This window comes from Mesoplodon bidens (genome assembly GCF_964165515.1).
Source record: "Mesoplodon bidens genome assembly, chromosome: 3".
Taxonomy (NCBI): Eukaryota; Metazoa; Chordata; class Mammalia; order Artiodactyla; family Ziphiidae; genus Mesoplodon; species Mesoplodon bidens.
Window position 1 is genome coordinate 101,609,194 of NC_138178.1, and position 20,989 is coordinate 101,630,182.

The 20,989-nt window shown below is 47.9% G+C and overlaps 1 protein-coding gene across 3 annotated transcripts in view; it reads left to right on the plus strand.

Annotated features, from left to right (window-relative positions):
• The window catches only part of RYR3 (ryanodine receptor 3), a gene marked incomplete at its 5' end in the record, with an annotated part of 572,808 nt that overhangs the window by 370,120 nt on the left and 181,699 nt on the right, over positions 1–20,989 (plus strand). For all 3 annotated transcript variants that reach the window (XM_081227519.1, XM_081227518.1, XM_081227520.1), the window contains 8 exons: positions 2,362–2,570; positions 4,207–4,382; positions 5,287–5,323; positions 7,416–7,579; positions 10,550–10,715; positions 16,676–16,762; positions 17,172–17,398; positions 19,110–19,905. In XM_081227519.1, the coding sequence (XP_081083645.1) occupies positions 2,362–2,570; positions 4,207–4,382; positions 5,287–5,323; positions 7,416–7,579; positions 10,550–10,715; positions 16,676–16,762; positions 17,172–17,398; positions 19,110–19,905 (1,862 nt within the window). The remainder of the gene's footprint in view (positions 1–2,361; positions 2,571–4,206; positions 4,383–5,286; positions 5,324–7,415; positions 7,580–10,549; positions 10,716–16,675; positions 16,763–17,171; positions 17,399–19,109; positions 19,906–20,989) is intronic.

Here is a 20,989-nt window from a genome sequence, read left to right on the forward strand (position 1 = left end):
CATAGCACAGAGCAGAGCCCGCTGGGCCAGTAGGGACCCAAAAGTTTTGCCAGCAATCAGTCCTTATTCCATACTGGAATCAGATCTCCAAAGATTCCTCATTTATAAAAATCTCTGTCTCTAGAAGGGGATAGTTTCATCTATCCAAGTCTCGAATGCCATGCCAGAAACATAGCAATGCTCAGGACGGTGCATGAATCTGTGCTTGTCTGATGGACCAGACGGTCTGCCTTACCGAGTGGTGGGACCACCAGTCCCTGGTGGTCCTGGGAGGAGGCTCTTTGTACAGACGTCACCATCATTGCTAGGATTTCACTGGAGCTCTCTTACTCAGAAATAGTATTAAATAGTGTCCTAAATGAGTTCATAGTTTCTGAAAGCAACCAGCTCAGCTTGGGAGGGATTTATCTTTCACTTATGAGACTTATTTACATAGAAACTTGGTGGCTTAAATAATAGTATATAAGCACTGGTTTTAGGAGGTGTGCATTTTTTTCTTTTTTTTTTTTTGCGGTATGTGGTCCTCTCACTGTTGTGGCCTCTCGCGTTGCAGAGCACAGGCTCCGGACGTGCAGGCTCAGTGGCCATGGCTCACGGGCCCAGCCGCTCTGTGGCATGTGGGATCTTCCTGGACTGGGGCACGAACCCATGTCCCCTGCATCGGCAGGCAGACTCTCAACCACTGCGCCACCAGGGAAGCCCAGGAGGAGTGCATTTTGCCTTTGATCTCTCAGAGCGACTTACTGTTGAACATAAATTCTCTCAAAATAGACCTTTAAACGTCCCCTTAAATAAGCACCGCCATCCTAGGAGTGACACGGTTTTCCTTGTAGGGACTCCAAGCCCTGCTTTAGCCACCAGCCTCCAAGCCCTTCCTCCTTTTCTGAGCTCTCCTGGCAGCCTCAGCTGCCCTCTGGCTGCCTGCCGCACATCTTCCCAGATCTGGGATAATTAGTGCTTTCCCAGTTCTGCTGATTTGTTGGTCCACAATTATGACTCATAAATAGCCTACAAACAAGAACACCAAATAATCTGAACTTCTGCCTTGGGTCTGTTCTGCCTGGCAGTGTTATAGTATGGTGAGGATACAGAAGAGAGCTTGGAGAGGCAGTCACTGTAAGAGTGAACAGAGTTTTCTATGTCTCCTGCTTGAAAATCTTGCTTTCTTGCTTAGGAGGGGGCTACAGCAGAAGGCTGGGAGGATGGGGTTTGTAAACTGTATTTTGTAAACAAGCAGAGTCATTGTGTTAGCATCCAAAACTTCTCAGGAGCGTACTCTCAAAATGACATGAACCATTAGACCTCTCAATTCACTGGGGAAGATGCTGAGACCTAGAAAAGTTGGGTGGTTTACACCAAGTCATTCTTTAGGCATTGTTTTTTTTGGGGGCAGTATTTTAAATTACCTAGGGCCTAAGATACGGAAGCAAGCTAAGTGCCCATCAACAGATGGATGGATAAAGATGATGTGGTATGTGTCTATACACACACACACACACATATACATACAATAGAATATTATTTAGCCATAAAAAAGAATGAAAATCTGCCATTTGCAACACCATGGGTGGATCCAGAGAGTATTATGCTTAGTGGAATAAGTCAGACAGAGAAAGACAAATACTCTATGTTATCACTTATATGTGAAACCTAAAAAATAAAACAATTGAAGGAATATAACAAAACAGAAACAGACTCACAGATACTGAGAACAAACTAGTGATAACCAGTAGGGAGAAGAAAGTGGGGAGGGTCAAGTTAGGGGTATGGGATTAAGAGACACAAACTACTGTGTATCAAAGAGATAAGCAACAAGGATATATTATTGTACAGTGCAGGGAAATATAGCCATTGTTTTGTAATAACTTTAAATGGAGTACCATCTATTAAAATATTGAATCACTATGTTGTGCACCTGAAACTAATATATTGTAAATCAACTGTACCTCAAAAAAAAAAATACATATATATATATATCTCCAGAGATAAATAAAATAAAATTACCCAGGGCCTAAAATCAATTTTAGCTAAGGCATAGATAAAGAATTTCACTTTTTCTCTTATTGGTTTTACTTTTCCAGCTGATATTTATTTATGTCTTAAGAAGAATTTTACCTAGATGATTGTTTTCTTCAACAAATCATTTTGAACCAGACTCACTTTTCTTTCCCATATACCAAGGGCAGCCGTAAACTCCACGTGACCTCCTGTTGTTGAGTTTATGTGCCAGGAAGAAAGAAAAGGTCGCTGTCCCGTCTTTCCTGCTGAGACTCAAAGCTGTTAAGGAAGCAAAGGTTCCGCTTCCTCCCAGCTTCCCAGGACAGTCCTGCGGGCTGACCGGGCTCTCTCACCATTCTGCAGGCTTTGTACCCATATGCTCTCTGGGCCTGTCTCAGATGGGCCGCATGAATCTTGGGATGGACGCCAGCACCTTCAAGTTTTATACCATGTGCGGCCTCCAAGAGGGCTTTGAGCCTTTTGCTGTCAACATGAACCGCGACGTGGCCATGTGGTTCAGCAAGCGCCTCCCAACATTTGTCAACGTGCCCAAGGATCATCCACAGATAGAGGTAATGCTGCACGTTGCGGGGACCCTGGCAGGCCAGGGGGACCAAGGCCCTGAACTCCCGCTGACGCTCCTGTCCCCAGGTGGTGCTTGCCTCAGTCCACGCCCTGGCTGCCCCTACCCCGGTCACCTCCTCGCTGGCCCTCAGAGCTGTCGTTGCAGGTACCTTAGTTGGGGCAGCTCAGTGGCACCTTACAAATAGTAAACACCTTGCAGATCCATCCCCAAACCTTTGGGCCACAATGTTTTCTCCAGACATTCCTATACCGGTATTATAGCAATACAGTATCCAGAGACCTTAAACGTTGTTTTCCTTAAAAAGTTCAGTTCCTGCGCTCAGGATGATGTGTTCCAAACATGGTTCTCTATTGCTCATAACTTGATGTCTTTTAGGCTTTGTTTAATTCCTGCAGAACCGTCTCCAGGTTTTTAAGTGGAGGTGTTGTAGTTGATGATGATGCTCCCACCTTGTCAGGGGAGCAGAGAGGCAGAGAAGCCAAATATTGTTAAGGAGACTGATTCGGATTCCGGTTCTACATCTGCTTGCCTCTGTGTCACCCAGCCCCACCATGGTTTTTTCATGGCGTAGGGGTGGGATGGGGGCTGGTGGGATGTCAGCCAAGTCAGCTTCACCGAAGCGTTAGATTCACTGGCTTGATTCCCCCAGACTGTAAGTCCCCTTCACTCCCCGCCCAGTTTGAATTCAGCAAGTATCCATTCTTCATCCTCTGCTTTTCCCCACAGTCTTAAATAATAGAGACTTTAATTTCTCTGATCCCTACCTGGCCATTACTTTAGAAAGCTGGCTCATAACCTTTTGGGAAGTCATGAACCCCTTTGAAAAACGGATAGAATCTAGAGACCCTCCACTTAGAAAAATATACAAACCACACAAAAATATGTAAGTGTACTCATGGACCGCAGGATAGGAACTATTGTCTAGAATGCAGGGAGAGATGCTTAGATCATAACAAAATTATTATTGTCAGTCTGTTTACTTCCTCTGCGCCTCCCTCCCCCCACCCCCCCACCCCCCCCGCCACACACACACACTTCGAAAATCCAGTTTTGATCTCTCATCCTCCAGTGCATCCCCTGCAGTGCTTGTGCCCTGGAGCTGGGAATTTCCTCCGTATGTAGAGGGGTCTCCAGGAGCTTCTGGCTGTAACTGTGGTAAAGGTGGGAAAGGCACTGGGTGGGAGACAGTGCCCCCCAAGGAAACTTTGATGTCTCTTCTTGAGCTTTGGGCTTTCTGGTGCCTTCTCCCTTAGATGTTCTCATGCCCCCCTGACAGGGGAAACCTCTGGAAAGATTTTCTCCTTTAGCCATTTGTCACCTTCCTAAAAGGTCAGCATCAGTAACTACAGCACTGCATTACCCCCCTGCCTGGCATCCTTGACCTTGCAGAAAGCCCGGTGAGCATTTTTAGATCCCTAATTTAGATCCCTCATTTCCCCAGCCAGAGGCAGATCTGTGTGACGTTTTATAGGGCACGGTCCACGTAAGGATGAGTGTAATGGTTTGTTAGCACTCATGACAACCTCTGTAGTTCTTATTAAGCCTTGACGTAAGTAGTCAGTGCGGGGAGGAGGGGTGGGTCAGAGTCAGGCTGTGTCAGGTGAGGACCATGGCATTTCCAGGTCGTGAGGATCGATGGCACCGTGGACAGCCCTCCGTGCCTCAAGGTGACCCACAAGTCGTTCGGCACACAGAACAGCAGTGCCGCCATGATCTACTGCCGCCTGAGCGTGCCGGTGGAGTGCCACTCTTCCTTCAGTCACAGCCCGTGTCTGGACAGTGACGCTTTCCAGAAGAGGTGAGGGAGGGGCCTCCAGCTCTCAGAGGGGCTCGGCGTGTCTGTTGCAAAGTCAGCTTTCTGTCTGTCTCCTCACTCTACCTCGGCACAACTCACAGGGCTCCTCTGTGAGTAGGGTTCCCACTGCTTTCAGTCAGGAAAAAAATGAGGATGGGTGTGCACACAAGCGCATGCCCATGCACATGTGTGTGTGTGTGCGGTGTATACTTAGGGGACCAGTCAAGCTTAACTGGGTCACATCCAGGGAACAAGTTTCTGTTCTTCCCAAGCTGTCTGAGTCCCTAGCCTCCTTGCAACCTATAATTCGTATGTTTTGGGAGTAAAATGAATGTAAGTGCACTAGAGGGTGCAATTGTTGTTGCCTTTGTGTGAAATTAGAAGCTTCTGTAGGCAAATACTGCCTTCTTTGCATAACTATGGCCAGTGTCCAACTCAGCAGCTGTGTGACTCGTGAGTGATGTGACTTCCTCCTTCCTGATAAGGAATATATTCCTTGCTATCTTTCTTCCCTTTAATGTCTACTTTTTATTGTTGATGTATATCTGGTCCGGGTTTCCTCTAGAGTTTTACGATCTACCAAGCTTTAAACAAGCAAAGCTGCTTAAGAGAACAGGATAATGTATTCCAAGGTATGCCTGCCTACATTATTAGCGTCTCCCAACCTCCCCCTAGCTCTAACTTACATCTGGGCTGAGAGACAAGAGTTGGAAGTCACAGCCCTGCCTGGTGGTATCAGGTTGCAAATGAACAAGTCCCAAGACCAGTCAGGATCACTCATGTATAAGAAAGAGCCAGCTTCTTAAACTTGCCTTCATCATTAAAGGTAGATCAGTTGCCTGTCAGACTTGTGGGCTTCTCTATAGACCTGAAGAACTAACACATGGATTTCTTCCCCCCCCCCCAGGAAACAGATGCAAGAAATACTCTCTCATACAACAACAGTAAGTAAATGTGCTCAATTATGGTTTTAATTATTTGATTCTTTGTTGTGCCTGGTAATATGCCCCCTACAGCAAAGATCTGTCTGGAGATCCTCTTTAATTGCCAATTACTCTGTCTTTTAATAGCCTCCTTGATGCTTCCAGAACATATCTATGGCATTTCTCAAGTGGGGGAAAGAGAAACAGTTATTCAGTGCAAAACAGAACTCTACCTGGAGCATCTAATTGGGCATCATTGTGTAACTGGTGCCTATTTGCCCCCAGGGACCCAGCACTGCCTTTCTGATTGAAATGAACATCAGTTGGGGGAGAAAGGGGGGACTCTTAATGTAATCCTTTTGTTTGCTCTTTTATGTAAACTTCTATGAATCAGTTCTCCCATCTCTCTGAGCAGTGCCAGGAATAATGTTGAAAGCAGTCAAATGAGAAAAAGGAGCAGGGAGCCAGCCCAGAAGATGGAGGATGCTTTGGGTTCTTTTTCTTCAAGCTAGAGGGTGGTCAGAAAGCAGTGCTTCTTAATTTCTTTCTTTCTCTCATCCTTCTTTAGCACCTGACCAAAACACACACACACACACACACACACACACACACACACAATTCCTTTGGAAGAAATGCATGTCACCCCTTCTATAAAGTTATCCTACAACCCCAAGTTCGTAGGTTAACTATCAAGAGTATGATTCTTGCAGCGGCATGTCACACACTTACTATGTGCAGGACACTTCAAGGAGCGCATTGTATCACCTTCCTTCTTAAGTTCCACTGCAACCCCAGGAGATGAACAATAATTCATGCGCTCTAAGGCACAGAGAGGACAAATGACTTGTCCAAGGTCACATGATTAATAGCTGCCAGTGCCAAGATGCCAGCACAGGTGTGTCTGGCTGACCCTTTTCCAATCAAAAAGTAGGACAGGGCTTCCCTGGTGGCACAGTGGTTGAGAGTCCGCCTGTCAGTGCAGGGGACACAGGTTCGTGCCCCGGTCCGGGAAGATCCCACATGCCGTGGAGCGGCTGGGCCCGTGAGCCAAGGCCACTGAGCCTGTGCGTCTGGAGCCTGTGCTCCACAACGGGAGAGGCCACAGCAGTGAGAGGCCCGCGTACCGCAAAAAAAAAAAAAAAAAAAAAAAATAGGACAGACTACACATAAAAGGACTTCATTTGCACTACTGATACTATGTATAAAATAGATAACTTATGAGAACCTACTGTATAGCTCAGGGAACTCAGGGAACTCAGTGCTCTGTGGTGACCTAAATGGGAAGGAAATCCAAAAAAGAGGGGATATATGTATATGTGTGGCTGATTCACTTTGCTGTACGGTAGAAACTAACACAATATTGTAAAGCAACTGTACTCCAATAAAAATTTTTTAAAAATAAAATAAAATAGAAGCAAAATAGAAAAAAAGAATAAATGTGCTCAGTTTCATAAAGAAAATGATGAAGCAGTCACTTATCTCAATGCTTTAGTTGTTATGATAACAGTGATACAATTCACAAGTTGTTACAGTGCCCACCAAGAATGACTTTAATTTTCAGCCCTGCCTGTCACTGAGTCTGATGACCACACAAAGCACATTTGGCCCCATTGTGGGCTTTTTCTTTTGTAGCATCTTTTTGAAGACAAAAAAACGTAGACTTCCTGCAGAATTAGAAAGTGTAGCCTGAGTTCTCTAACGCCCGGCCCCCAGGGCAATTTCATGGCTCTTCTCTCTGAAGGCAAAGATGTGCCTGGCTCTCCCTAGCAGCCCTGGTACCCAGAAGAGGGTTAGGGTTCTGTGCTGACCATTCTGAGTGGCTGCCCCTGATCTCGGCAGCAGCATCTTCTGCGCAGAGGGTGGTATATTAGACGCCTGATTTTTTAGGCTAAAGCACAACAGAAAAGGAAAAAATAAGGAAGCCAGATTCTCTCATCAACTCTTAACCCAGTCCAGAGTGTAGGGCAGTACACCCCCAGAACAGTGTGTGCTTTTTAAGGGAGTCAAGGGAGTCAAGGGGGCTGTTGCATAATTTCTGCCTCTTGAGCCTGCCCCCAGCTCCCCGCAACAGGGGCGGGGGGGTCACTCACGCCCCGCTGTGGTCTCTCCCCAGCAGTGCTACTACGCAATTCGCATCTTTGCTGGACAGGACCCCTCCTGCGTCTGGGTCGGATGGGTGACTCCTGACTATCATTTGTACAGTGAAAAGTTTGACTTGAACAAAAACTGTACCGTGACTGTTACTCTGGGGGACGAAAGAGGCCGGGTCCACGAAAGGTAAGAGGACTCCTGAGGGGCAGGGTTGGCCCTCCCCTAGCAGTCTTTTTCCCTTCCCCTCACACCCCAAAGAAGGAAACATCAGCCTCTATTATAAAGGGAAAATGAAGCACAGGCTTAAAATCCTTAAGTAAATGGCGGGGGGTGGTGGGGGACTATGGTGGGAGAAGTGTTATTAGCCAAAATAAAGGGCAATTTCATCACATGTATAAAACATGACCCAGGGATGGGAGATACAGATGGACAGTTGGGAAGCCTGGGTGCCCTCTCAGACTCTGTGATTTCTAGGCAAGCCCCAATTTCTACAACATCAGAACAAGACAGAGAGAAATCCCTGGGTGCTTGAGGGAAGTCAGTTGCAGAAAATAAGAAGATGTACCACATCACACAGCAAGTGATAACTCAGAACTTCTCATCCCAAAAGTCTGTAATGGCTGAAAGCATAAAGAACATAAAAGAGACATGGAAAATTTATAAATAATAACCACTGAATAGATATTAGGGATCTTCAAGGAAAATGTTTTAGGCACACCCATACCCTCCCACTGGTCCATTGGTACTACCACCAAGGAAGGATCTTTAGCCAGTGATGCCCCAGAAATGAACCAGCAGACCATGCCTTATTTCCACCTAAGTGAGATTTATGAGTCCTTGCCCATATGGCATGCTTGTATAGAAATGTAATAAGTTGTTTCTCATGACAGCTTTATCCCTACAAAGTCAGGAATGTTTTGCTCTTCAGATGCTACCGGCTCATCCAAGGCCAATGGCCAGAGGTCAGGCGCAATTGCTGTTTTCTGGGGGACCATTGTTGGTGGGTGGTTAAGAGTACAGACTTTGGAAGCAAACTGCCTGCGTTTTAGACTGGGTTCCAGTACTTACTAGAGGTGTGACTTTGGACCTGTTACTTAACCTCCCTGGGTCTACATTTCCTTATTTATAAAATGAGAATAAGAGTTCTAATCTCACAGTGTTGTGAGGATTAAGTGAGGTGATACATAGATAAGAGCCTACAACAGTGCCTCAACTCAAGTACTCAGTAAACAGCACTCTGATTACCATTACTGAACGTTCATCATGTTATGAGACGCAGAGTAGATGCTATAACCAGATGCAACACCTGGTTTGGTTAAAAGGAAAGTATGTGGGGGCTTCCCTAGTGGGGCAGTGGTTGAGAGCCCGCCTGCCGATGCAGGGGACACGGGTTCGTGCCCCGGTCCAGGAAGATCCCACATGCCATGGAGTGGCCGGGCCCGTGAGCCATGGCTCCTGAGCCTGCGCGTCTGGGCTCCGCAACGGGAGAGGCCATGACAGTGAGAGGCCCGTGTACCACAAAAAAAAAAAAAAAAAAAGTAAGTATGTGAAAGCAGTTGACCACTCCAGACTTTGCCCTTCAGCCAAAAGAACAAAAAGCACAGTCTCATCCCAGTTGGGTCTGTTGCTGCAGTTTGCTCGCTCTGCCGTGCCAGAATGATTATTTTATTTATCTGAGCCTCAGTGACCACATTCATTGTGAAAATTAACTGACACATCGGCACCTAGCGTAAGACCCAGTAGATAATAGGTGCTCAGTAACTCTTGGTTCTTTGTCTTGTGTAATAAGTAAACACAGGATCGATTTTCGGATGTTTCCAGGCATTTCAAACATGGACCCTTTGATATATGACCAAAGTGTGGCACTTCGCACTCCTGCGGCTTCTGTACCTTATTAATTGAATTCTGTAGTCATTAGTGTACTTCGTACTTTAATCACTGAAAAGAGGTAATGACATCGCCACAGTTTAACCTTAGTGGAAATCTAGCAATGGCTATAACTCTTTGGAATGAGCAGTTTGCACTGGCCCTGCCTGAGGGCATTCACTCTGAGAAACCAGCCTGACTGGTGCGGCAGAGGAGAGTCGAGGGGAGGAGGTGAAGGAATGCTTACGGATGGGATTTCCAGTTGTCTGGGAAAGTGATGGACTTCTAGAACCGGAAAAAGCTTGGGAGAATTCTAATCAAACTCTTGGCTTTCCAAGGCCAGATCAGATTGACTTTAGGAATTAAAGGGGCTGCTCTAGCATCCCGTATAGAGTCACTCTCTCCTTTAGCCTGAGACAAATCACTTGGTGTTACTTTAAGCAACTGGGTCCCTCAGATGAGCCACACCAGGACTGGGCTTAGGAGAAGACATACCAGCTGCCTCCTGCCTGCAGCCATCGTGAGGGGCTCTGGGGATCCACATACCACTTCTCCAAAGCCCACCCAGGGTTTGAAATCTTACCATTAAAAACCAGGCTTTGGAGTTCAAAGGCTTTTTGGTTATTATAGTTGGCTTTTAAAGCTCAATGCCTATGGTGGAGTTTTCTTTCTGGGGGGGGTGGTAGCCAGCTAGCTGAGAAAGGGACCCAGGTTGGTAGGTGGTGAAGAGTGCAGGGGGCAGGGCTTCAGGGAGCTGGGGTTGGGGTGGGGTGGGGTGGGGTAGTACAGATCAGGAGGTGGGAGGCCATCAGAGACTAACTTTATCTACTTTGCAAATCTTCCTGGGGCCCAGGCCTGCCATCCTAAGGAATGTGGGCCTGAGTTCTCAAGTGTCAAATGGCCTTTTGCCCTGGCACTGAAATGGAACTCAGGACACAGAGTTTTTGTTCCTGCCTCTTATACCAAATTCCTCTCTAAATCCACCTGTGGTAGTCATCCCCTCTGCACCTTTATCTCCCACTTCTAAGGTGGCAATACTACCGTCCCCATTATCTGTTTCCGAAACATGAATGGATGATGAGCCAGGAAACAAGTTGCCTGAACACTCTGCTCTTTGAAGCAGATAGAGCGCCACATTCCTAAACTGAGTGAATTCCTTTAAGAAAAAAGAAATTATTTGGGGCTGATTGGAAAGCTTCATTGGAAGCTTTGGGGGCATTTCAATCCTGAGTCTTGATTCCAAACTGCCCCAGTCCAGACTCTGTGCCTTTTCCTCTCTCTGGCTCCTAGTGTGAAGCGCAGCAACTGCTACATGGTCTGGGGTGGGGACATCGTGGCCACGTCCCAAAGAGCAAGTCGCAGCAATGTGGACCTAGAGATCGGCTGCCTCGTGGATCTGGCAATGGGCATGTTGTCCTTCTCGGCCAACGGGAGGGAACTCGGCACCTGCTACCAGGTAGGGGCGGCTCCTGGGGCCGTGACAGCAGCATCCCCGGCCTGGTGCTCAGGGCACAGCTCCTCAGTCTTCTCCATAGGTGGCATCCCCACCACAGCACATGGAGTTGATGTACCCACGTGGTCCAGTGCCATCTAGGGAGACAAACGAGTAAAGTGACTTCCTTTTGTTCAGAGAGGGAAAGATCTCATTTATTGGTTAATCAGAAATGCTGGTCATCCTTCTAGAAGATAAGAAGGCTTTTCCTTGGTGATGGGCTCTAAAAGGTTATTTGTTGGTTCCATCAATATTTCTTGTGCAACTTTCATGTTACCTACACTATATAAGAGGCAAAGTTTAAAAGGTCGACAGAGATACTCCTCACTTTAAGAAACTTCTATGCTCAAAATAGAGACCTATAAAAAGGGATTGATTTGCCAGGGAGTACTCCCTTTGCAATAAAAGGTTATTTTCATTCACTATGGCTTCTTTACAGGGTGGTTTAAAATGCATTTACATAAATAATTTATTTTCCTCTTGCATTGACTATGAACTCCGAGAGAACTACATGGGGAAGCCATTAATTATACCCACGTAGGTTTACCCATCATTAACCACAAGAAGCCTAATCTCCTTTAAGCTTCATCTTTGATGGCCAAGTAAGCTTGGGAAATGCCACAAATTACATCCTCCTTTGGAAGTTTCGCAGTGAGTGTTAGTACAGGAAAACTTTAAGAAATGCTTCAGAAAGAAACCTAGCCAAGCATTTCTCATATTATTTAACCAAGAAGAGCTTTTTTTTAAAACAATTAGTAATATTCTATAAGCCCAGAGTTCTACAGAGCATACTAAGAGACAGGCTAAGTTAGGAAGTCAAATTTCTGTATTAAACCTTCCTGACACTCCAAGGGTAGAGTGGAGAGCCTCATGTACGTGTGGATAGAGTGTTATCCGAGTTTAGAGAAGGAAGAGCCTGCTTCCATTGAGAGTGATCAAGAAAAGGTTTATTACAGAGAAATCTTGATTTTGAAACAAAGAATTCTTCCAGGTGGAGAGAGAGGAGTGTACTGGATTGAAAGAATGGCACAAGAAGCGTAATGGAGACGGGGGCATAGTGTATGTTTGAGGAACGATGGACAGAATAGAATGGGTTATGGTTCATAGTAACAAGTTTGGAAAAGTAGGGAGGTATTAGGAAGAAATGTGGAACTCCTGAAGAGTTCTGACCAGGACAGTGGCAGGCAGTGTCCAGGGAAGCTTACCCAGCTACAGCGGATTAAAAGCATCCGGCTCCTGTGTACATGGCTAAAACCCCAGATTCCAGGATCAGCCCCAGGTTACAGCCTCTGGGCTGAAAAGCCCCTTGGCAGCAAGTGTCTGAAAGGTTAGGTGACCAAAATCAGATGGGCAGAGCCCTTCCTGGGGGCCAGGGACGGCCTGCTGGTGTGGCGGTCCTCTCCAGGACTTCCTGCAGTGCGTAGCCCCCTGCACACCTCCTCTTCCTCCTGGGAAGAAGTGGAACCATCACTACTACCCAGCAACTGGGACCCCACCAGCTGCTCCCAGAAAGAGGCTTCTGCACAATCAGGCTTTGAAGCAGAAAGTAAGGTATTCTTCCGGTACTTTCTCATGATTCCACTTTGCCCTCCCCACCAGTACCGAGAGGAGGCTTGTATACATTACTGCCGTCCTTCAGAATCCATTAGCTTTTTCCCATTAACTTTTGAAATGAGTTCGACTGAAGGGTCCTCCCTGAGCTACAGAGGGCTCCAAAGCATCGAATCACTTTTAAGGTCCCTAAATAAATAAATAAATAAATAGCCCATGGCATTTGCAGCAGCAGTGACTTGCCTGCTTCAGGAAAGAGCCCATGACGGTGAGAAGATGTTACAACAAAGAGCAGGACACATTTGTATCCCATCTTTCACACAGTAGTTCCTGGATGACACTGGGCTGGTCAGCTGTCTGAGCTGCATGTTGACACCTGCACCCCAGGATGCCTGGCGTGACTCCATGCGTATAACTCCTGATGACCCTGCTCAGGGGTCCAAACCCACCCCCACCCTGAGGTGGGAATGGGGAGGAGGTCACGACTCTGAGCACGGACCCTCGGGAGGCTCATACCCACCCAGCCCCCTTCTCATTCCCGTGAGACAGTAACGTGTCCAGCCATGCGTCTGGGCTCCCAGCAGTGGGATAATTGTTATTCTGCAGCTGTAGCCATTTTCATTTTTCAATTATCTCAGGAGGAGCAGGGCAGCAATATTTATATTCTGGCTTTGCATTCAGAAAGGACCAGTAACCAAAATAATGAGAGGAAGATTCTCTCAAACAGTGTTTCTAGACCTCCCTATTAAATACTGCTACGCAATTTGAAAAGCTTTTTCTGTCTCATTTAATATAATCATGGGAGAAATGAGAAATAAAATGTATGTACAAGAGATACTTCTCAGTTACCGCCACTCCAGCCACACTGCCCTGAGAGCAGGGCCAGCCGTGAGATTCAGATTTACGAGAGGGGTTACCTTTCAATTCAGGCTAGTTCCTATGCCCTGAACTTCACACGTGATTAGAGATAGAATGTCTGTCATTGCAAAGACAAAACATAGCAGCCAGTGATAAAAGGCACCTTAAACACAAAGGGAAGAAAGTCCATGGCACTTCGTGGCAGCTTCAAGTCTGGGCTCACTGCTTATTCCATTAGAATGCAGCCTCCCCTTCCAGAATGTAAGCTCCTTGAGGGGAGAGGCCATCTCTCAGGTTCACTGCTGCATCCCCTAACACATGAGACGGTACCTGGTACCTAGTGAGTGCTTGCTAAGTATTTATTATCAAACTGACCACCTCGGCTGGGAAGCCACTAGCTTTTTAATTGCTGCCTAACAAGTTACCACAAAATTAGCAGCTTAAAACAGCATCCATTTATTATTTCATAGTTCTGTAGATTTGACTGTGTTCTCTGCCCAGGTTCTCACAAGGCCAAAAATCAAGGTGTCGGCTGGAATGAGCCGTCTCTGTCCTGAGGCTCTGGGTAGAATCCCCTGCAAGCTCATTCACGTTATCAGCAGGATCCAGTTGTGGTTGTAGGCTGAGGTTCCAAAGTCCCCATTTTCTTGCTGGCCAACCCCTTGCTGCTTCCAGAGGTGCCCACATTCCCTCTCACGTGGCCCCTTCCATCTTCAAAGCCAACAAAGGCGCATCTGGTTCTTCTCGGGCTTCAGGACTCTCTCTGATTTTCCCTTCTGCCCCCAGCAGGAGAAAACACCTGCTTTTTTTAAGGGCTTGTGCAATTGGATTAGGCCCACAAAGATATTCTGTCTGTCGTAAGGTCAGCTGGTCAATAGCCTTACTAACATCTGCAGAAACCCTTTTGCCCTGTGACATACACGATCAGGGGACTAACCCCAGGGGTCAGGAGGGCCGTCTAGTATTCCACTTACCACACCACCAGTTGCAGTTTCTCTCCTTATGTACACCCATCAGGAGCTCACCCTCGTGTGTTCTTGTTCTTTTAGTGATTGAAGAGACGTTTCTGTTGCTCATCGTGGTGGGAGTGTACTCTGCACAGTAGAAATAAACCCATCCCAGGGCACCCATCCTAGATGCTTTCAAGGACCTCCTCTCTGCAAGGAGGTTTGAGGAGGGACCCGGCATTTGACTGGGTAGTTTATGAAGTTTGCAGGGACCATTCCTGAGGGACCTACCACCCTCTTCAACCTGTCGCTCCCTATACTGGTACAATTTAGCTCAGCAAAGAAAACCTCTGGCTGAATGCATTTCTCTCTCTCTTCACCTGACTGGTCCAGGTGAAGTCTTCTCAGCTGCCAGACCTCTGCTTGCTTCAAGTTGCCATGACTTGAGGGACACACATTGTTCTAGATGTTACCTGTTGGGTATTTGAGAAATCTGGGGCCAGACCAGAGATGACTGTTGCCTTGTGGCCAAAGTCACACAGCATCAAATCAGAATTTCCCATATGTGTCTCTCACCCATAAACCCAGATCCTGGCACAAAGAAGGTATATGATAGGCACTAAATAATTGTTGAATGTCCTTACCAAAGCTTATTTCAGACATAGCCTAGGCAGTTCTAGCAGCCCCCCTCCCTACCTGTTGGTTTTACTGGCATCATCCCTTCATATCATCCATGGGTACCTGAAGCATCAGGTAAAAGCAAATGTTTTATCTGAAACATAAGCCCACTACAGTGTGCTCAAATGACACGTGCTGGGTGCACACCTGGGGTCTCACCAGTGTGGCCTCTTCATCGTGAGCAGATGATAGCACTGGACCAGACAATCTTTTAAGTCACTTCCAGCCATAAAAATGTGTGTTTATAATTCTTATGTCTAAATGCATTGAGGAAGTTCATTATTTACAAGAAGCCTGTAACAAATATCCTGGCAGAAAGGAAAACTGCTCTATTCATTTTCTGTTGCCTGATAACAAATTACCACACACTCAGTGACTTAAAGGCATTCATTTATTGCCCCACAGTGTCCACGGGTCAGGAGTCAGGGCACAGCTTAGCTGGCCTCCTCTGCCCAGCATCACACAAGGCTGCAGTCAAGGTGTCAGCCAGGCTGCATTCTTTTCTGGAGCTCGGGGTCCTTTTCTGAGCTCACATGGTTGTTGGCAGAATTCATTTGCTTACATTTGTAGAGCTAGGGCTCCATTTCTTGCTGGCTGAAGCCAGGGGCCAGCCACTCTCAGCCCCATGAGACCCCCTGGAACTCCTGTCACATGGCCCTCTGACAACAAGGCAGTTTACTTCTCCGAGGCTATCTGGACCATCTTCCTCTCCCATCTACTGAGATGGAGTCTTCTACAGTGTAACCCAATCAAGGGCATGACAGTCACTTTTGCCATATTCTGTTTGCTGGAAACAAGGCACAGGTTCTAGGAGAGGGGATTGTACAAGGGGGTGACTCATTGGGGGGGCACTTTTAGGGTATGTTCCCAATACCCAGCAGCCCCTAATGTGATGGGTCGGGAGAGTTGCAAGAATGTCCTAATGTCTGAATTTGCTTAAAGGCAAAGGACTTTAGTTGGTGGAATTAAAGTTTCATTTCTTCTTCCGTGGTCCTCCGAGTCTGATCAAAAGCCCGACATCAAAGTGAACAAGGGATAAGTGGAGCCCCTGATGTCACAAATAAATAAACCCACATGCCTCATCTCAGTGGCAGCTGGTGAATCCTACACCATTTAACGTAAGAACTAAAATCATGGAGAGTGAGGAAGGGGTGGAGAGAAGTCCAGAGGAACCAAGTGAGAGGGAGCGGTTTTGAGAGAGGAGAGAGGCTCCAGGTGCAGCCTCTTCATGTAATTCCAGGGAAGCACCGCGTGGTCCCTGCCTGCAAAGCGGGCTCTCGAGTCGGGGCACTTTTCCCTTCAGGGACATTTGGCAGCTCTGGAGACATTTATCAGTAGGGCTGAGGTTGCGACGCTCTGCTGTAGGTCCCCTGGCTTTGCCTGATCGACGCCCATGTGCCTTGAGAAAGAATACTGAAGCCACCGCACCACCCTCCCTTGTCACCTTCCAGGGCGGGAGTGATGGATGGCGGTGCTCGCTGTGGGCCTGGGGGGTCTCCGTGCTCTGTGAAGAGCCAGCGCCTCAGCTTGTTCTGTGACCAGAGCAGGCCCTGCCTTCGGTGGCCGGTGGGTTGCTCCCCACCTGTGACTTTCCTCCTGAGCACTGCAGAAAGCTGCTGGCTTTGGTTACCCGAGAGAGGCAATGACAGGACGTGAGATTGTTCAGCCCCGAGTGGAGAGAGGAAGGGAGTGTGGAAGGTGGGAGCAGTGACAGTAACTACGGTGAGGCACCGGGTCTCTGGGAATTTCTGAGCAGTGGGCAATCAGTAGCCTGTTAACTGCCCTCTTTCAGCTCAAGTTGGAGTGTGGGTGTTGATTGAAACACCCATGACTTAGCCCCCTATGATTTTATAATTCTGGGCAAACATCTGGATTTGTTTTGGTTTCCAGGTGGAGCCCAATACCAAAGTGTTTCCAGCGGTCTTCCTGCAGCCTACAAGCACCTCTTTGTTTCAGTTTGAACTTGGGAAGCTGAAGGTATTTATCTGTCCCCTCAACTAATGTCTGTGACATGAGGGGGCATGCTGACCATTAGGGGGAGAAGCTCAGGCCTGAGAAAACCAGGAATCTGTCACCTCTTGCTTCTCCTATGCCTCCCAGACTTCTACACTTCCATGTGAAATTCATGCAACAGTAAATAGGTTCCCATTTTCCCCTTCTCCCACTTCTGTTGAGTCCCGAAAGAATTAATGAATGTTCACATAACCCATTATGTCAGGTCTTCATTGATGCTGGTGAAGCCCTCATTGGTCCCTGGATGCATTTGTCTCTTTTTAATGTATGCTCATCCTTTTGGTCATCATGGGCCAGGTGCATTGTCCAGCCACTGAGCATCTCTGTGTTGCACGTGTATTCTCCTCCCTGATGCCTTTCTGCCTTGCCCCAGAACGCCATGCCCCTGTCGGCAGCCATATTTAAGAGTGAAGAGAAAAACCCCATCCCTCAGTGCCCACCACGGCTGGACGTCCAAACCATCCAGCCCGTCCTCTGGAGCCGCATGCCCAGCAGCTTCCTGAAGGTGGAGATGGAGCGGGTGAGCGACCGCCATGGCTGGGTGGTGCAGTGCCTGGAGCCTCTACAGATGATGGCGCTCTACATCCCGGAGGAGAACAGGTAGTGGAGGGGCCCAAAGAGGAAGGGCCGGGCCCTGGAGGCAGGGAAGCAGTACCCAGCAAGCCCAGAAGGGAAGGAGGATCATCCTCATTGGCAAAGGGCCCAGGATGACTGCTGATTGCCCCGAAGCCTCGGTTTCTCTTCTTTCCCTTCCCCACTTTGAGTATTCACTCAGAAACAGCATGATATTCACAATGATGTGCCTGCCACGGGGCTTTCACTGTAGGTCCGAGTACCTGCACTCAGGGACATTACCATGCGTTTAATTAAAAACCCTAACGTGGCTCAGAAATACAGGTTATTGATGGCAAGAAGGGGAAGAACGAGGCATGCCTAGCTTGCTTGGAGAACCAAGGATCAGGCTCCTGGTCCCCACTCTTTAAGAGGTGCTCCTGGGGCCTCCCTGGTGGCGCAGTGGTTGAGAGTCCGCCTGCCGATGCAGGGGACGCGGGTTCGTGCCCTGGTCCGGGAAGATCCCACATGCCGCAGAGCGGCTGGGCCCGTGAGCCATGGCCGCTGAGCCTGCGCGTCTGGAGCCTGTGCTCCACAACGGGAGAGGCCACAACAGTGAGAGGCCCACGTACCGCAAAAAATAAAAATAAAAAAAATTTAAAAAAAGAGGTGCTCCTGGATTATGGCCTAGATTCAATTCCAGTGTTATCACTTTCTGGCTGCGTGGCCTTGAGTGAGTTACTCATGCACTCCAGGCCTCAGTCTTCTCATCAGTACAGTGAGATCAATGCCCACCCAAAGGATTGCTGAGAGAGAAAAAATGAAATTGTAGGGAAAATCTGGTTCAGTTTCTATCCGTAGAAAAAATTAAGTAAGTTCTATTTTGATGGATGTTATTACCCCTTGATCTCTTGGACTGAAAAAATAAAGCAATAGAGGATGGAGGTACTTGACACCTGCATAGCTCACATTTTGGTATTCCACTGGGTCATGGGCAGCAGAAGGGCAGGCTAGTGTAGGGAAGGAGCAGAAAAGGCCAGGAGACCAGCCAAGTAAGCCAACTGCAAAGTGTCCTCAGGTTCTCAGTGAGGAGTAAGACAAAATGGAAAAATCTAAGCAGAGATCAGAGCCCCGGGCCCCCGCACACAAGGGAATAATACACAGCAAATAGATCTCTACAGTCAGAATGGAGAAAGTGAACTGGCTACCTGACTACGCCAACTCATCACAGGTTGGAAGGCGTTTCCTCTCTGGACAAGAGCGCGGGTGTGTGTTTGTTTTCAGGAAAAGGATAGCCCCATGGCTGATGGTAAACTGGAGATTACATAGATGAGGCAGATGGTAAATTGATGGGAGGGCTTTAGCTACGTCTTCTGAGGGGCTCCTACACCAGGAAACAGAGGATCCCCTTGAGCCTACAAATAAGAGGACCGAGTCACCCATCACGTACCTGAATGTTTTCAGTTCTGAGTTGGGTTTTTCCCTAATAATGGGGACTTTGATATTTGGTAAGCTAGTGTCTTTTAAGTCTTACAGCCTTTTGAGACCCTCATAGTTAGAAATGATGGATTATCAGGAGCTGGGATATAGACCAGAACTGGGAGACGAATGATAACCTGTAGAGACTCCTTCAGGCTTCTACCCGCTCTGCCTTCCTTGGCTCGGGTGAGATCCCTGGGGATTCCAAGGGTAAGCACTCCACTGAGTTCTGGCACAGTTTTCTCCCCATGGAGTGGTTGATTGCTTGTCTCCTCCTCAGGTGTGTGGACATCCTGGAGCTCTGCGAGCAGGAGGACCTCATGTGGTTCCATTACCACACACTGAGACTCTACAGTGCCTTGTGCGCCCTGGGAAACAGCCGGGTGGCTTACGCCCTGTGCAGCCACGTGGACCTCTCCCAGCTCTTCTACGCCATTGACAACAAGTACCTCCCCGGCTTCCTGCGCTCCGGCTTCTATGACCTGCTCATCAGCATCCACCTGGCCAGCGCTAAGGAGAGGAAGCTGATGATGAAGAATGAGTACATCATCCCCATCACCAGCAGCACCAGGAAAATCCGCCTGTACCCGGACGAGTCCAAGAGGCATGGGCTCCCTGGGGTGGGCCCGAGAACGTGCCTCAAGCCAGGGTTCAGGTTCTCCCCCGCCTGCTTCGTCATGACCAGCGAGGAGCACCAGAAGCAGAGCCCCGAGATTCCCTTGGAGCTTCTCAAGACGAAGGCGCTGAGCATGCTGACGGAAGCAGTGCGGTGCAGTGGGGCTCACATCCGGGACCCCGTTGGGGGGTCCGTGGAGTTCCAGTTTGTGCCTGTGCTGAAACTCATTGGAACCCTGCTGGTGATGGGGGTGTTTGACGATGACGATGTTCGGCAGATCCTCCTCCTCATCGACCCCTCTGTGTTTGGGGAGCACAGTGGGGACACACAGGACGGAGCAGAGAAGGAGGAGGTGACCCAGGTGGAGGAGAAGGCTGTAGAGGCTGGGGAAAAGGCCAGCAAGGAGGCCCCCGTCAAAGGCTTGTTGCAGACCCGATTACCGGAGTCCGTCAAGCTGCAGGTAACTCGGGGCGGCCAGCATCCTGCCCTTGGAAAGAGCTGGGGAGGGTGACAGTGCAGCCTGGTGGTGATGCCAGGACTGTGGGCATTGGCTTGAATGTGGAGTGTAGCAGAGATGCTCAGGGAGAGCGCCTACTGGTCCTGTTCGTTTCTGAGCTGGAAGGTACTCCCTAAGTCTCCCCCAAACCAAAATGAAGATACCAGCCCTCATCAATAAAGCATGTGCTTTAGAACTGTTTTTTCTGGTCCCAGTGACGGATTTTCCCTGATCTTCTCTCCTACCCTTTGGGACTAAAGCGCTCATTTGTGACATCTTGTCTGGAGATGGGGAGGAGCCTTTGGCCGTGGAGTTGACCAAAGGAACTGGCTTATAGAATGACCACACTCATCACCTGCTCTCATTTGTTGCCGTGCTCCAATCACAGGCCTGACGTGAACCTGTTACACTGGCACTCAGAGAAAGTGCCATCTGAGCTGGGAGTCCTGCTCACTTAGAGCTGCCCCGTTGCGCAGCTTAGTCTTACCAGACGTAAGCTAGCATCAGTGATGCACTGAAGAGGATGGTGACTTTTGTCTTCTCAACACTGAGAAGTGAGAAATGAAAACAAATAGAGGAGAAATTAACACAACACTGCAAATCAACTATACTTCAATAAATTTTCTAAAAAGTAAAAAAAGAGAAAAGAAAAGAAATAGAGGAGAGCAGTTTATCTTAGTGAAGTGACCCTGGTTCAGGCATCCCTGGATTTCAATTCCTGCTCCTCAGCCACTTACTAGCTAAATAAATTTGCCAAGTCAGTAGCCCATCAGTCTTGGCTTTATGATTTGTAAAATGAGGATGATGATATAGTAAAATATAATATTAAAATGTGTTTTTAAAAAATATAATTTGAAACATATTTTAGCATAAAATATGTTATAAAAAATAATCTGACTTCCCTGGCGGTCCAGTGGTGAAGACTCTGCCCTTCCAATGCAGGCGGTGCGGGTTTGATCCCTGGTCAGGGAACTAAGATCCACATGCTGTGCAGCCAAAAAAAAAAAAAAAAAAAAAGGCATGACAGAATTTAGGGCTTCCCTGGTGG